At 39.5% G+C, this 16,206-nt stretch overlaps 1 protein-coding gene across 1 annotated transcript in view; it reads left to right on the forward strand.

The window, feature by feature from the left end:
- Positions 1–16,206, forward strand: part of LOC106582581 (collagen alpha-2(VI) chain) — a 45,668-nt gene that overhangs the window by 23,259 nt on the left and 6,203 nt on the right. Inside the window, exons 17-24 of the mRNA XM_082967271.1 lie at positions 28–81; positions 2,038–2,073; positions 2,186–2,248; positions 2,670–2,732; positions 2,961–3,023; positions 4,949–5,011; positions 8,695–8,745; positions 12,149–12,247. Of these exons, the coding sequence (XP_082823397.1) occupies positions 28–81; positions 2,038–2,073; positions 2,186–2,248; positions 2,670–2,732; positions 2,961–3,023; positions 4,949–5,011; positions 8,695–8,745; positions 12,149–12,247 (492 nt within the window). The remainder of the gene's footprint in view (positions 1–27; positions 82–2,037; positions 2,074–2,185; positions 2,249–2,669; positions 2,733–2,960; positions 3,024–4,948; positions 5,012–8,694; positions 8,746–12,148; positions 12,248–16,206) is intronic.

Raw genomic sequence — 16,206 nt, forward strand, 5'->3', positions numbered from 1 at the left:
TCATCTCATCTTTCTTCTTCCTTTCAGAGTTATCCAGGAAGTCCTGGGATTCCAGGCTCACCAGGAAGGAAGGGAATGCCAGTGAGTGACTTACGTAGACCTGGCTATCCTTATCATTAGAAGAGACTTACATAGACCTGGCTATCCTTATCATTAGAAGAGACTTACATAGACCTGGCTATCCTTATCTTTAGAAGAGACTTACATAGACCTGGCTATCCTTATCATTAGAAGAGACTTACATAGACCTGCCTATCCTTATCATTAGAAGAGACTTACATAGACCTGGCTATCCTTATCATTAGAAGAGACTTACATAGACCTGCCTATCCTTATCATTAGAAGAGACTTACATAGACCTGGCTATCCTTATCATTAGAAGAGACTTACATAGACCTGCCTATCCTTATCATTAGAAGAGACTTACATAGACCTGGCTATCCTTATCATTAGAAGAGACTTACATAGACCTGGCTATCCTTATCATTAGAAGAGACTTACATAGACCTGGCTATCCTTATCATTAGAAGAGACTTACATAGACCTGGCTATCCTTATCATTAACAGTTTAGTAGTGCTGTACTTCAGTAGTGCTGTAGTTCAGTAGTTCAGTAGTGCTGTAGTGCTGTAGTTCAGTAGTTCAGTAGTGCTGTAGTTCAGTAGTTCAGTAGTGCTGTAGTTCAGTAGTTCAGTAGTGCTGTAGTTCAGTAGTTCAGTAGTGCTGTAGTTCAGTAGTTCAGTAGTGCTGTAGTTCAGTAGTTCAGTAGTGCTGTAGTTCAGTAGTTCAGTAGTTCAGTAGCTCTGTAGTTCAGTAGTGCTGTAGTTCAGTAGTTCAGTAGTGCTGTACTTCAGTAGTGCTGTAGTGCTGTAGTTCAGTAGTTCAGTAGCTCTGTAGTGCTGTAGTTCAGTAGTTCAGTAGTGCTGTAGTGCTGTACTTCAGTAGTGCTGTAGTGCTGTAGTTCAGTAGTGCTGTAGTGCTGTAGTGCTGTAGTTCAGTAGTTCAGTAGTGCTGTAGTTCAGTAGTTCAGTAGTTCTGTAGTTCTGTAGTTCAGTAGTTCAGTAGTTCTGTAGCTCTGTAGCTCTGTAGTTCAGTAGTTCAGTAGTTCTGTAGTTCAGTAGTTCAGTAGTTCAGTAGCTCTGTAGTTCAGTAGTTCTGTAGTTCTGTAGTTCTGTAGTTCAGTAGTTCAGTAGTGCTGTAGTGCTGTAGTTCAGTAGTTCAGTAGTGCTGTAGTTCAGTAGTTCAGTAGTTCAGTAGTTCTGTAGTTCAGTAGTTCTGTAGTTCAGTAGTTCTGTAGTTCTGTAGTTCAGTAGTTCTGTAGTTCAGTAGTTCAGTAGTTCTGTAGTTCAGTAGTTCTGTAGTTCAGTAGTTCAGTAGCTCTGTAGTTCAGTAGTTCAGTAGCTCTGTAGTTCAGTAGTTCTGTAGTTCAGTAGTTCAGTAGTTCAGTAGTTCAGTAGTGCTGTAGTTCAGTAGTTCAGTAGCTCTGTAGTTCAGTAGTTCAGTAGTTCTGTAGTTCTGTAGTTCAGTAGTTCAGTAGTTCTGTAGTTCAGTAGTTCAGTAGCTCTGTAGTTCAGTAGTTCAGTAGCTCTGTAGTTCAGTAGTTCAGTAGTTCAGTAGTTCAGTAGTTCTGTAGTTCTGTAGTTCAGTAGTGCTGTAGTTCAGTAGTTCAGTAGTTCAGTAGTTCTGTAGTTCTGTAGTTCAGTAGTTCAGTAGTTCAGTAGTTCTGTAGTTCAGTAGTTCAGTAGTTCTGTAGTTCTGTAGTTCAGTAGTTCAGTAGTTCAGTAGTTCTGTAGTTCTGTAGTTCAGTAGTTCAGTAGTTCAGTAGTTCTGTAGTTCTGTAGTTCAGTAGTTCTGTAGTTCTGTAGTTCTGTAGTTCTGTAGTTCAGTAGTTCAGTAGTTCAGTAGTTCTGTAGTTCAGTAGTTCAGTAGTTCAGTAGTTCAGTAGTTCAGTAGTTCAGTAGTTCTGTAGTTCAGTAGTTCAGTAGTGCTGTAGCGCTGTATTTCTTCATTCTAAACTAACTGATTCCTAATTCTTTCAGGGACCCAACGGTGAACCAGGACCAAAAAGCCAACCTGTACGCTGACTAGGCTAAGTGATAACATTCTGAAATTATTAAGTTAAAATATTAAATGAAAAAGGGATGACTTTTGTTAAACAATAAATATTGTTTATATGTCTGTCGTTAGGGGCGACCAGGAGACCCTGGACTTAAGGGACTTAACGGACCAGACGGACCTAAAGGAAGCAAGGTCTGTTACCGCCCACACCTCCGAGCTTCCACTATGCGATACAAGAGGGTGGTTGTGCGATATAGTAGATACTACATAGGAAATGTTACGCTGTTTCGTTCCACCTAGATCCTAACAGGGTTTCTCATTGGGTGTTCCCGGCTTCTAAATGTCCTGGAACGTGGAACGGAAAAGGGTTCTCCCGTGGGAACAGTCTTAAGAAGCTTTTTGGAACCTTAATTTCTAAGAGTGTAGATGCTGTGATACCAATAGATAAAATACAGTCTGTTTCAGTTTCCTGCTGCATTCAGACACATTCCAGACCAAACTGCCCATGAGAAGAACAATGGCTGACTGAAAATACGATGTCTGTTTGTGTTAAATATTTGACCATGAATATTGAGTTCAAACAGAGCCTAACATGTATTCTGTCATTCCCAAGGGTGAAGCTGGTCTACAGGGGAAGCCAGGTCCGCATGGGGTTGTCGGGCCCAAAGGATCAAAGGTCAGAGAAGCTTCCTCTCTAAATGGTGGGGGATTAGAGGAGAATTTTGCATTCTGGGTACATGATTCAGCAGTAACTCTCCGCTAAGATACAGTACACTCCTTCTTTCATAGAACGTTGTGTGTGTGTGTGTGTGTGTGTGTGTGTGTGTGTGTGTGTGTGTGTGTGTGTGTGTGTGTGCGCGTGCGTGCGTGCGTGCGTGCGCGTGTCCTCCCTCTGTTTGTTTAGGGAGGTCCAGGGCTGCCCGGTCCAAGAGGACATCAAGGAGATGATGGGCCAGATGGACAGATCGTATGTTGCTACTATTACTAATGCTTCTACTAGAAATACTACTAAACTACTACTACTCTACTATTGTTATTATATTGTCACTACTAAACTACTACTACTACTACTACCAGTCTACTACTACTACTCTACTATTGTTATTATATTGTCACTACTAAACTACTACTACTACTACTACCAGTCTACTACTACTACTCTACTATTGTTATGGTATTGTCACTACTAAACTACTAATCTGCTAATCCACTAAACTACTACTGCTACTACTATTGCTTCTGCTACGATACTCCAGCTCTACTACTACTAATACTACTACTACTATTGCTACGATACTACTTCTACGACAACTACTACAACTACTGTTACTACTACTACTACTACTACTACTACTACTACTACTACTACTACTACTAGTCTACTACTACTAGTCTACTACTACTACTACTATCCTACTTCTACTACTACTACAACTAGTCTACTACTACTACTACTACTACTACTACTACTAGTCTACTACTACTACTACTACTATTACTACTACTACTACTAGTCTACTACTACTACTACTAGTCTACTACTACTACTACTACTACTACTACTAGTCTACTACTACTACTACTATCCTACTTCTACTACTACTACTACTACTAGTCTACTACTACTACTACTACTACTACTAGTCTACTACTAGTCTACTACCACTATTACTAGTCGACTACTACTACTACTTTTACTTCTACTACTGTTACTACTAGTCCGCTACCACTACTACTTCTAGTCTACTACTACTACTAGTAGCTAACTACTACTACTACTAGTCTACTACTACTACTACTAGTCTACTACTACTACTACTACTACTAGTCTACTACCACTACTACTACTAGTAGCTAACTACTACTACTACTTGTCTACCACTACTACTACTAGTAGCTAACTACTACTACTACTACTACTACTACTAGTAGCTAACTACTACTACTACTACTACTAGTCTACCACTACTACTACTAGTAGCTAACTACTACTACTAGTCTACCACTACTACTACTACTACTAGTAGCTAACTACTACTACTACTACTAGTAGCTAACTACTACTACTACTACTAGTCTACCACTACTACTACTAGTAGCTAACTACCACTACTACTACTACTAGTAGCTAACTACCTCTACTACTACTAGTAGCTAACTACTACTACTAGTCTACCACTACTACTACTAGTAGCTAACTACCACTACTACTACTACTACTACTACTTTTACTTCTACTACTGTTACTACTAGTCTGCTACTACTACTAGTCTACTACTACTACTAGTCTACTACTACTACTACTACTACTACTAGTACTACTACTAGGCTACTACTTTTACTTCTACTACTGTTACTACTAGTCTGCTACTACTACTAGTCTACTACTACTACTAGTCTACTACTACTGCTACTACTACTAGTACTACTACTACTACTAGGCTACTACTTTTACTTCTACTACTGTTACTACTAGTCTGCTACTACTACTAGTCTACTACTACTACTAGTCTACTACTACTGCTACTACTACTAGTACTACTACTAGGCTACTACTTTTACTTCTACTACTGTTACTACTAGTCTGCTACCACTACTACTACTAGTCCTATTCTACTACTCTACTCTACTCTACGATATTCTCCTGTTTTGTACCTTTTGTTTAGTCAGTATACATGTTGCCATGTCTACATGTTGAGCATACTGCCACAGTCATCTTGTCTAAATAAAAGTTAAATAAATGCATCTACATTTCGGGAATTGTTTATTTATTGATGGTAGTCTATATCTATGTATTTCAGTGACTATGACTGCCATGTGGGTATGTCATTTTTTTCCTTTACCTGAATAGTTTATGCATATAGCACTCAGTATGGCATCTCTGTGTTACAGGGAGCTGCTGGAGAGCCTGGTGATCCTGGACAGACTGGACCCCATGGAAATCCTGGACCAAAGGTGGGGTTGGGTTATATAGATCCTGGACCAAAGGTGGGATTGGGATAAAATATAGATCCTGGACCAAAGGTGGGGTTGAGTTATATAGATCCTGGACCAAAGGTGGGGTTGGGTTATAATATAGATCCTGGACCAAAGGTGGGGTTGGGTTATATAGATCCTGGACCAAAGGTGGGATTGGGTTATGATATAGATCCTGGACCAAAGGTGGGGTTGAGTTATATAGATCCTGGACCAAAGGTGGGTTTGAGTTATATAGATCCTGGACCAAAGGTGGGGTTGGTTATAATATAGATCCTGCACCAACGGTGGGGTTGAGTTATATAGGTCCTGGATCAAAGGTGGGATTGGGTTATATAGATCCTGGACCAATAGTGGGGTTGGGTTATAATATAGATCCTGGACCAAATGTGGGGTTGGGTTATATAGATCCTGGACCAAAGGTGGGGTTGGGTTATATAGATCCTGGACCAATGGTGGGGTTGGGTTATAATATAGATCCTGGACCAAATGTGGGATTGAGTTATATAGATCCTGGACCAAAGGTGGGGTTGGGTTATATAGATCCTGGACCAAAGGTGGGATTGGGTTATATAGATCCTGGACCAAATGTGGGATTGAGTTATATAGATCCTGGACCAACGGTGGGGTTGGTTATAATATAGATCCTGGACCAAATGTGGGATTGGGTTACAATATAGATCCTGGACCAAATGTGGGGTTGGGTTATAATATAGATCCTGGACCAAAGGCGGGATTGGGTTATATAGATCCTGGACCAAAGGTGGGGTTGGGTTATATAGATCCTGGACCAAAGGTGGGGTTGGGTTATAATATAGATCCTGGACCAAAGGTGGGGTTGAGTTATATAGATCCTGGACCAAAGGTGGGATTGGGTTACAATATAGATCCTGGACCAAATGTGGGGTTGGGTTATATAGATCCTGGACCAAATGTGGGATTGAGTTATATAGGTCCTGGACCAAAGGTGGGGTTGGGTTATATAGATCCTGGACCAAAGGTGGGATTGGGTTATATAGATCCTGGACCAAAGGTGGGGTTGGGTTATATAGATCCTGGACCAAAGGTGGGGTTGAGTTATATAGATCCTGGACCAAAGGTGGGATTGGGTTATATAGATCCTGGACCAAAGGTGGGGTTGGGTTATATAGATCCTGGACCAAAGGTGGGTTTGAGTTATATAGATCCTGGACCAAAGGTGGGGTTGGGTTATATAGATCCTGGACCAATGGTGGGGTTGAGTTATATAGGTCCTGGATCAAAGGTGGGGCTGAGTTATATAGATCCTGGACCAATGGTGGGGTTGGGTTATAATATAGTTCCTGGACCAAATGTGGGGTTGGGTTATATAGATCCTGGACCAAAGGTGGGGTTGAGTTATATAGATCCTGGACCAAAGGTGGGGTTGAGTTATATAGATCCTGGACCAAAGGTGGGGTTGAGTTATATAGATCCTGGACCAAATGTGGGGTTGGGTTATATAGATCCTGGACCAAAGGTGGGTTTGAGTTATATAGGTCCTGGATCAAAGGTGGGCCTGAGTTATATAGATCCTGGACCAATGGTGGGGTTGGGTTATAATATAGATCCTGGACCAAATGTGGGGTTGGGTTATATAGATCCTGGACCAATGGTGGGGTTGGGTTATATAGATCCTGGACCAAAGGTGGGGTTGGGATAATATATAGGTCCTGGACCCAAGGTGGGGTTGAGTTATATAGATCCTGGACCAAAGTTGGGGTTAGGATAAAATATAGATCCTGGAGCAAAGGTGGGGTTGAGTTATATAGATCCTGGACCAAAGGTGGGATTGGGTTATATAGATCCTGGACCAAAGGTGGGGTTGGGATAAAATATAGATCCTGGACCAAAGGTGGGGTTGGGTTATATAGATCCTGGACCAAAGGTGGGGTTGGGATAAAATATAGATCCTGGACCAAAGGTGGGGTTGGGTTATATAGATCCTGGACCAAAGGTGGGGTTGGGTTATATAGATCCTGGACCAAAGGTGGGATTGGGATAAAATATAGATCCTGGACCAAAGGTGGGGTTGAGTTATATAGATCCTGGACCAAAGGTGGGGTTGGGTTATAATATAGATCCTGGACTAAAGGTGGGGTTGGGTTATATAGATCCTGGACCAAAGGTGGGGTTGGGTTATATAGATCCTGGACCAAAGGTGGGGTTGAGTTATATAGATCCTGGACCAAAGGTGGGGTTGGGTTATAATATAGATCCTGGACCAAAGGTGGGGTTGGGTTATAATATAGATCCTGGACCAAAGGTGGGGTTGGGTTATATAGATCCTGGACCAAAGGTGGGGTTGGGTTATAATATAGATCCTGGACCAAAGGTGGGGTTGGATTATATAGATCCTGGACCAAAGGTGGGGTTGGGTTATATAGATCCTGGACCAAAGGTGGGGTTGAGTTATATAGATCCTGGACCAAAGGTGGGGTTGGGTTATAATATAGATCCTGGACCAAAGGTGGGGTTGGGTTATATAGATCCTGGACCAAAGGTGGGTTTGAGTTATATAGATCCTGGACCAAAGGTGGGGTTGAGTTATATAGATCCTGGACCAAAGGTGGGGTTGAGTTATATAGGTCCTGGATCAAAGGTGGGGCTGAGTTATATAGATCCTGGACCGAAGGTGGGGTTGGGTTATATAGATCCTGGACCAATGGTAGTGTTGAGTTATATAGATCCTGGACCAATGGTAGTGTTGAGTTATATAGATCCTGGACCAATGGTAGTGTTGAGTTATATAGATCCTGGACCAATGGTAGTGTTGAATTATTTCTTATATAAATCTTGTATGTGTAATGTATCTGAATCAAAGAGTGAAAGACTATTAGTCACTGCAGTGGAGTGTAATGTAGTTAGAGGACACTTCCTACAGTGTAATGTAGTTAGTGGACACTTCCCACAGTGTAATGTAGTTAGTGGACACTTCCCACAGTGTAATGTAGTTAGTGGACACTTCCCACAGTGTAATGTAGTTAGTTCACACTTCCCACAGTGTAATGTAGTTAGTGGACACTTCCCACAGTGTAATGTAGTTAGTGGACACTTCCCACAGTGTAATGTAGTTAGAGGACACTTCCCACAGTGTAATGTAGTTAGTTCACACTTCCCACAGTGTAATGTAGTTAGTGGACACTTCCCACAGTGTAATGTAGTTAGTGGACACTTCCCACAGTGTAATGTAGTTAGTGGACACTTCCCACAGTGTAATGTAGTTAGTGGACACTTCCCACAGTGTAATGTAGTTAGTTCACACTTCCTACAGTGTAATGTAGTTAGTTCACACTTCCCACAGTGTAATGTAGTTAGTGGACACTTCCCACAGTGTAATGTAGTTAGTGGACACTTCCCACAGTGTAATGTAGTTAGTGGACACTTCCCACAGTGTAATGTAGTTAGTTCACACTTCCCACAGTGTAATGTAGTTAGTGGACACTTCCCACAGTGTAATGTAGTTAGTGGACACACTTCCCACAGTGTAATGTAGTTAGTTCACACTTCCCACAGTGTAATGTAGTTAGTGGACACACTTCCCACAGTGTAATGTAGTTAGTGGACACACTTCCCACAGTGTAATGTAGTTAGTGGACACACTTCCCACAGTGTAATGTAGTTCATCTTCTTCTGTGTTTTAGGGCGACAAAGGAAGAAATGGGTTCAACTATCCGGGACTAAGAGGAGAAACGGTACAGTTTGACATTTGACAAGATGAAAAAGTCATCAGCTCAAGAGTTCACGATACTGTTACTACTGTTACTACTGTTACTACTGTTACTACTGTTACTACTATTGTGTTCTATTCTATTCTATTACTACTACTGTTACTACTGTTACTACTGTTACTACTGTTACTACTGTTCTGTTCTATTCTATTACTACTACTGTTACTACTGTTACTACTGTTACTACTGTTACTACTGTTCTATTCTATTCTATTACTACTACTGTTACTACTGTTACTACTGTTCTGTTCTGTTCTATTCTATTACTACTACTGTTACTACTGTTACTACTGTTCTGTTCTATTCTATTCTATTCTATTACTACTACTGTTACTACTGTTACTACTGTTCTGTTCTATTCTATTCTATTACTACTACTGTTACTACTGTTACTACTGTTCTATTCTATTCTATTACTACTACTGTTACTACTGTTACTACTGTTACTACTGTTACTACTGTTACTACTGTTCTGTTCTATTCTATTACTACTACTGTTACTACTGTTCTGTTCTATTCTATTCTATTACTACTACTGTTACTACTGTTCTGTTCTGTTCTATTCTATTATATTACTACTACTGTTACTACTGTTACTACTGTTACTACTGTTACTACTGTTCTGTTCTGTTCTATTCTATTACTACTACTGTTACTACTGTTACTACTGTTCTGTTCTATTCTATTACTACTACTGTTACTACTGTTACTACTGTTCTGTTCTATTCTATTACTACTACTGTTACTACTGTTACTACTGTTACTACTGTTCTGTTCTATTCTATTACTACTACTGTTACTACTGTTACTACTGTTACTACTGTTCTGTTCTGTTCTATTCTATTACTACTACTGTTACTACTGTTACTACTGTTCTGTTCTATTCTATTCTATTCTATTACTACTACTGTTACTACTGTTACTACTGTTCTGTTCTATTCTATTCTATTACTACTACTGTTACTACTGTTCTGTTCTGTTCTATTCTATTACTACTACTGTTACTACTGTTACTACTGTTCTATTCTATTCTATTACTACTACTGTTACTACTGTTACTACTGTTACTACTGTTCTGTTCTATTATATTCTATTACTACTGTTACTACTGTTACTACTGTTACTACTGTTCTGTTCTATTCTATTCTATTACTACTACTGTTACTACTGTTACTACTGTTACTACTGTTCTGTTCTATTCTATTCTATTACTACTACTGTTACTACTGTTACTACTGTTCTGTTCTATTCTATTACTACTACTGTTACTACTGTTACTACTGTTCTATTCTATTCTATTCTATTACTACTGTTACTACTGTTACTACTGTTACTACTGTTACTACTGTTCTATTCTATTACTACTACTGTTACTACTGTTACTACTGTTACTACTGTTACTACTGTTCTATTCTATTACTACTACTGTTACTACTGTTACTACTGTTCTGTTCTATTACTACTACTGTTACTACTGTTACTACTGTTACTACTGTTCTGTTCTATTCTATTCTATTACTACTACTGTTACTACTGTTACTACTGTTCTGTTCTATTCTATTCTATTACTACTACTGTTACTACTGTTACTACTGTTCTATTCTATTCTATTCTATTACTACTACTGTTACTACTGTTACTACTGTTCTGTTCTATTCTATTACTACTACTGTTACTACTGTTACTACTGTTACTACTGTTACTACTGTTACTACTGTTCTATTCTATTACTACTACTGTTACTACTGTTACTACTGTTCTGTTCTATTCTATTCTATTACTACTACTGTTACTACTGTTACTACTGTTACTACTGTTCTATTCTATTCTATTACTACTACTGTTACTACTGTTACTACTGTTCTGTTCTATTCTATTACTACTACTGTTACTACTGTTCTATTCTATTCTATTCTATTACTACTACTGTTACTACTGTTCTATTCTATTCTATTCTATTACTACTACTGTTACTACTGTTACTACTGTTACTACTGTTCTGTTCTATTACTACTACTGTTACTACTGTTACTACTGTTCTATTCTATTCTATTACTACTACTGTTACTACTGTTACTACTGTTACTACTGTTCTGTTCTATTCTATTCTATTCAATTACTACTACTGTTACTACTGTTACTACTGTTCTATTCTATTCTATTCTATTACTACTACTGTTACTACTGTTCTATTCTATTCTATTCTATTACTACTACTGTTACTACTGTTCTGTTCTGTTCTATTCTATTACTACTACTGTTACTACTGTTACTACTGTTACTACTGTTCTATTCTATTCTATTCTATTACTACTACTGTTACTACTGTTACTACTGTTCTATTCTATTCTATTACTACTACTGTTACTACTGTTACTACTGTTCTATTCTATTCTATTACTACTACTGTTACTACTGTTACTACTGTTCTATTCTATTCTATTACTACTACTGTTACTACTGTTACTACTGTTACTACTGTTGTACTGTTACTACTGTTACTACTGTTCTGTTCTATTCTATTCTATTACTACTACTGTTACTACTGTTACTACTGTTACTACTGTTCTGTTCTATTACTACTACTGTTACTACTGTTACTACTGTTCTGTTCTATTACTACTACTGTTACTACTGTTACTACTGTTACTACTGTTCTATTCTATTCTATTACTACTACTGTTACTACTGTTACTACTGTTCTATTCTATTCTATTACTACTACTGTTACTACTGTTACTACTGTTGTACTGTTACTACTGTTACTACTGTTACTACTGTTACTACTGTTCTGTTCTATTCTATTACTACTACTGTTACTACTGTTACTACTGTTACTACTGTTCTATTCTATTCTATTACTACTACTGTTACTACTGTTCTATTCTATTCTATTACTACTACTGTTACTACTGTTACTACTGTTGTACTGTTACTACTGTTACTACTGTTACTACTGTTCTGTTCTATTCTATTACTACTACTGTTACTACTGTTACTACTGTTACTACTGTTCTGTTCTATTACTACTACTGTTACTACTGTTACTACTGTTACTACTGTTCTGTTCTATTACTACTACTGTTACTACTGTTCTATTACTACTACTGTTACTACTGTTACTACTGTTACTACTGTTACTACTGTTACTACTGTTCTGTTCTATTACTACTACTGTTACTACTGTTCTATTACTACTACTGTTACTACTGTTACTACTGTTGTACTGTGATGCTGTTCTGTTCTGTTCTGTTCTGTTCTGTTCTGTTCGTCTGTCTGTCTGTCTGTCTGTCTGTCTGTCTGTCTGTCTGTCTGTCTGTCTGTCTGTCTGTCTGTCTGTCTGTCTGTCTGTCTGTCTGTCTGCCAGGGAGCCAGAGGGGACAATGGACGTCCAGGCCCTTTAGGAAGCAGAGGTAACTGTGGCAACAAAGGAGAAGCTGGGACGAAAGGACCAAACGGTGAACCGGTAAGCTCCAGCTGTTGTCGTGAACAGCTGAGTACACACTCGGATTAGTTCCTATCCATCGATGTGGATGGTTAGCCTAGGATTTGCTTTGCTAGTTGCCAAGCCTGAGATAAATATTCTTGAGGGACTGAGCCAGTGTTCTGAAGATGTCTATGTATGCTGATGACTCAACACTTTACACGTCAGCTACCACAGCAAGTGAAATCACTAGAACACTTAACAAAGAGCTGAAGTCAGTTTCAGAACGGGTGGCAAGAAATTAGATAGTCCTAATTTAGTTGAAATCATTCACTAAACCCTAAACCTCACCTAAATATTGTAATGAATAATGTGTAAATTGAGCAAGTTGAGGAGACTAAACTGCTTGGAGTAACCCTGGATTGTAAACTGTCATGGTCAAAACATATTGATACAACAGTAGCTAAGATGGGGAGAAGTCTGTCTATAATAAAGCACTGCTCTGCCTTCTTAACAACACTATCATCAAGGCAGGTCCTACAGGCCCTAGTTTCTACCTTCTTAACAACACTATCAACAAGGCAGGTCCTACAGGCCCTAGTTTCTACCTTCTTAAAACCTGTTGGGGCTACAGGTTAGCAATGAACCCCGAGCCGGGATTGCTAACAAGGCTGGAAATTCAAAACATCAAAAATCTAATAATTTCAATTTCTCAAACAATCAACTATTTTACACAATTTAAATGATAAACATCTCCTTAATCTAACCACATTGTTCGATTTTCAAAGAGGCTTTACGGCAAAAGCATAAAGTTAGATTATGTTAGGACAGTACATAGCCACAAAAGTACAAACATCCATTTTCAATTCAAGGTCAGGCGTCACCAAAAGCAGAAACCAGCTTGAATTATGCACTAACTTTTGTCAATCTCCATCAGATGACACTCCTAGGACATTATGTTATACAATACATGCATTTTTTGTTCCATCAAGTTCATATTTATATCCAAAAACAGCATTTTACAGTAGCGTGAAATTCAGATTTTTTTCTTCTCTGAAATGCTTCCGGTGAACATAACAAAATTACTATTCGAAAACATTGGTAAATTATAATATTGTCATTCAAAGAATAATATATTATCATCTCGTAATTGCTACCGAATGGCCAGATCTCAAAATAACTTTACTGGGAAATCACATTTTGCAATAAACGGGGTGCTATGCTAAGAACAACAGGCTATGCTATACAGTTAGCATCATCTAAAATCGATAATAACATTGTAAATATCCCCTTACCTTTGATTATCTCCATCAGAAGACTGGCATCCCAGGTCCGGAAGGCATCCCAGGTCCGGAACAAATGTGGTTTCTTTTGACAAAGTTCATAATTTATGTCCAAATAACACCAAGTACTTAGCGTTCATTATGCTCCCACAAAACGTGGTGGGGGGCTGGTAAAATCACGCCGAAAAGCTAAAAAAACCTAGTAAATAATCTATTTATGTTCGTTCAAACATGTCAAATGTTGTTTAGCATTAATCTTTTGGTCCATTTTTAACGTTAAACATCAGTAATATTTTCACACAACCTATCCTATGTCTAGATAAACAATGATGACAAACTCACGTTTCTCAGATTTATGCGCAGGCGCAAAAAAATGAAGTGATGACATGTCAACTTCCTTGGATTCTAATTTGCTCTCTGTTTATCATAGACGCTTCAAACAACTTTATAAAGATCGTTGACATCTAGTGGAAGCCGTAGGAGTTGCGAAATGAATCCTTTCTCACTATGGTATCTATAAAACAATGACACTAAATAGTACAGTCACAAAATTCACATATTTTTTTGGATCTATTTTTCACAGGTTTTTGCCTGCAATATGAGTTTTGTTATACTTACAGACACCATTCAAACTGTTTTAGAAAATTCAGAGTGTTTTCTATCCGAATGTGTTAATAATATGCATATCCTAGCTTCTGAGTTGGTGTAGGAGGCAGTTAAAAATGGGCACATATTTTTTTCAAAATGTCTCAATACTGCCCCCGAGCCCCAACAGGTTACAACACTATCAACAAGGCAGGTCCTACAGGCCCTAGTTTCTACCTTCTTAACAACACTATCAACAAGGCAGGTCCTACAGGCCCTAGTTTCTACCTTCTTAACAACACTATCAACAAGGCAGGTCCTACAAGCCCTAGTTTCTACCTTCTTAACAACACTATCAACAAGGCAGGTCCTACAGGCCCTAGTTTCTACCTTCTTAACAACACTATCAACAAGGCAGGTCCTACAGGCCCTAGTTTCTACCTTCTTAACAACACTATCAACAAGGCAGGTCCTACAGGCCCTAGTTTCTACCTTCTTAACAACACTATCAACAAGGCAGGTCCTACAGGCCCTAGTTTCTACCTTCTTAACAACACTATCAACAAGGCAGGTCCTACAGGCCCTAGTTTCTACCTTCTTAACAACACTATCAACAAGACAGGTCCTACAGGCCCTAGTTTCTACCTTCTTAACAACACTATCAACAAGGCAGGTCCTACAGGCCCTAGTTTCTACCTTCTTAACAACACTATCAACAAGGCTGGTCCTACAGGCCCTAGTTTCTACCTTCTTAACAACACTATCAACAAGGCAGGTCCTACAGGCCCTAGTTTTGCACCTGGACTACTGTTCAGTTGTGTTTTCAGGTGCCACAAAGAAGGACATAGGAAAATTCCAGTTGGCTCAGAACAGGGCAGCACGGCTGGCCCTTGGATGTAAATGGAGAGCGAACGTCAATGACATGCATGTCAATCTCTCCTGGCTCAAAGTAGAGGAGAGATTGAATTCATCCCTATTTGTATTTATGAGAGGTATTGACATGTTGAATGCACAGAGCTGTCTGTTTAAACTACTGGCACACAGCTCAGACACCCATCCATACCCCACAAGACATGCCACCAGAGGTCTGTTTAAACTCCTGGCACACAGCTCAGACACCCATCCATACCCCACAAGACATGCCACCAGAGGTCTGTTTAAACTCCTGGCACACAGCTCAGACACCCATGCATACCCCACAAGACATGCCACCAGAGGTCTGTTTAAACTCCTGGCACACAGCTCAGACACCCATGCATACCCCACAAGACATGCCACCAGAGGTCTGTTTAAACTCCTGGCACACAGCTCAGACACCCATACATACCCCACAAGACATGCCACCAGAGGTCTCTTCACAGTCCCCAAGTCCAGAACAGACTATGGGAGGAGCACAGTACTACATAGAGCCATGACTACATGGAACTCTATTCCACATCAGGTAACTGATGCAGCAGTAGAATCAGATATAAACAGATAAAAATACACCTGGAACAGCAGGGACTGAGAAGCGAGACACCAGGCACAGGTACAGACACATGCACGCGCACACGCACGCCCGCGCACGCGCACGCGCGCACGCACACGCACACACACACACTCAGATGGTGGTATTATAAATGTTGTATTTTAAGATATGTACTGATGTAATAATGTTACATGTACTGTTTGATTTGGTTAATTTGTTTGGAGGAAGAGCTAATGAGGATCCTTAATAAATACCACGTCATCCAATCTGTGCAATATGTTAGGAACATTGCGGTTAAGATCCCAGAGTGCATCTCTAAGAGGTGAAGTCCAGTGTTACCTTAGTAGCTGCTAGCCTTAGAGCATTCTGGAAGGGATTAGTCAGTGCTCTAAAGAGGTGAAGTCCAGTGATACCTTGGTAGCTGCTGACCTTAGAGCATTCTGGAAGGGATTAGTCAGTGCTCTAAAGAGGTGAAGTCCAGTGTTACCTTAGTAGCTGCTGACCTTAGAGCATTCTGGAAGGGATTAGTCAGTGCTCTAAAGAGGTGAAGTCCAGGGTTACCTTGGTAGCTGCTGACCTTAGAGCATTCTGGAAGGGAGGAATCAGTGCTCTAAAGAACATGTTTGTGTTCTATTCTTGAGAAGTGGTGAGCTGAGTAACATGTG

Source organism: Salmo salar, chromosome 21 (assembly GCF_965601325.2).
Source record: "Salmo salar chromosome 21, fSalSal1, whole genome shotgun sequence".
In the NCBI taxonomy this organism is placed as follows: domain Eukaryota; kingdom Metazoa; phylum Chordata; class Actinopteri; order Salmoniformes; family Salmonidae; genus Salmo; species Salmo salar.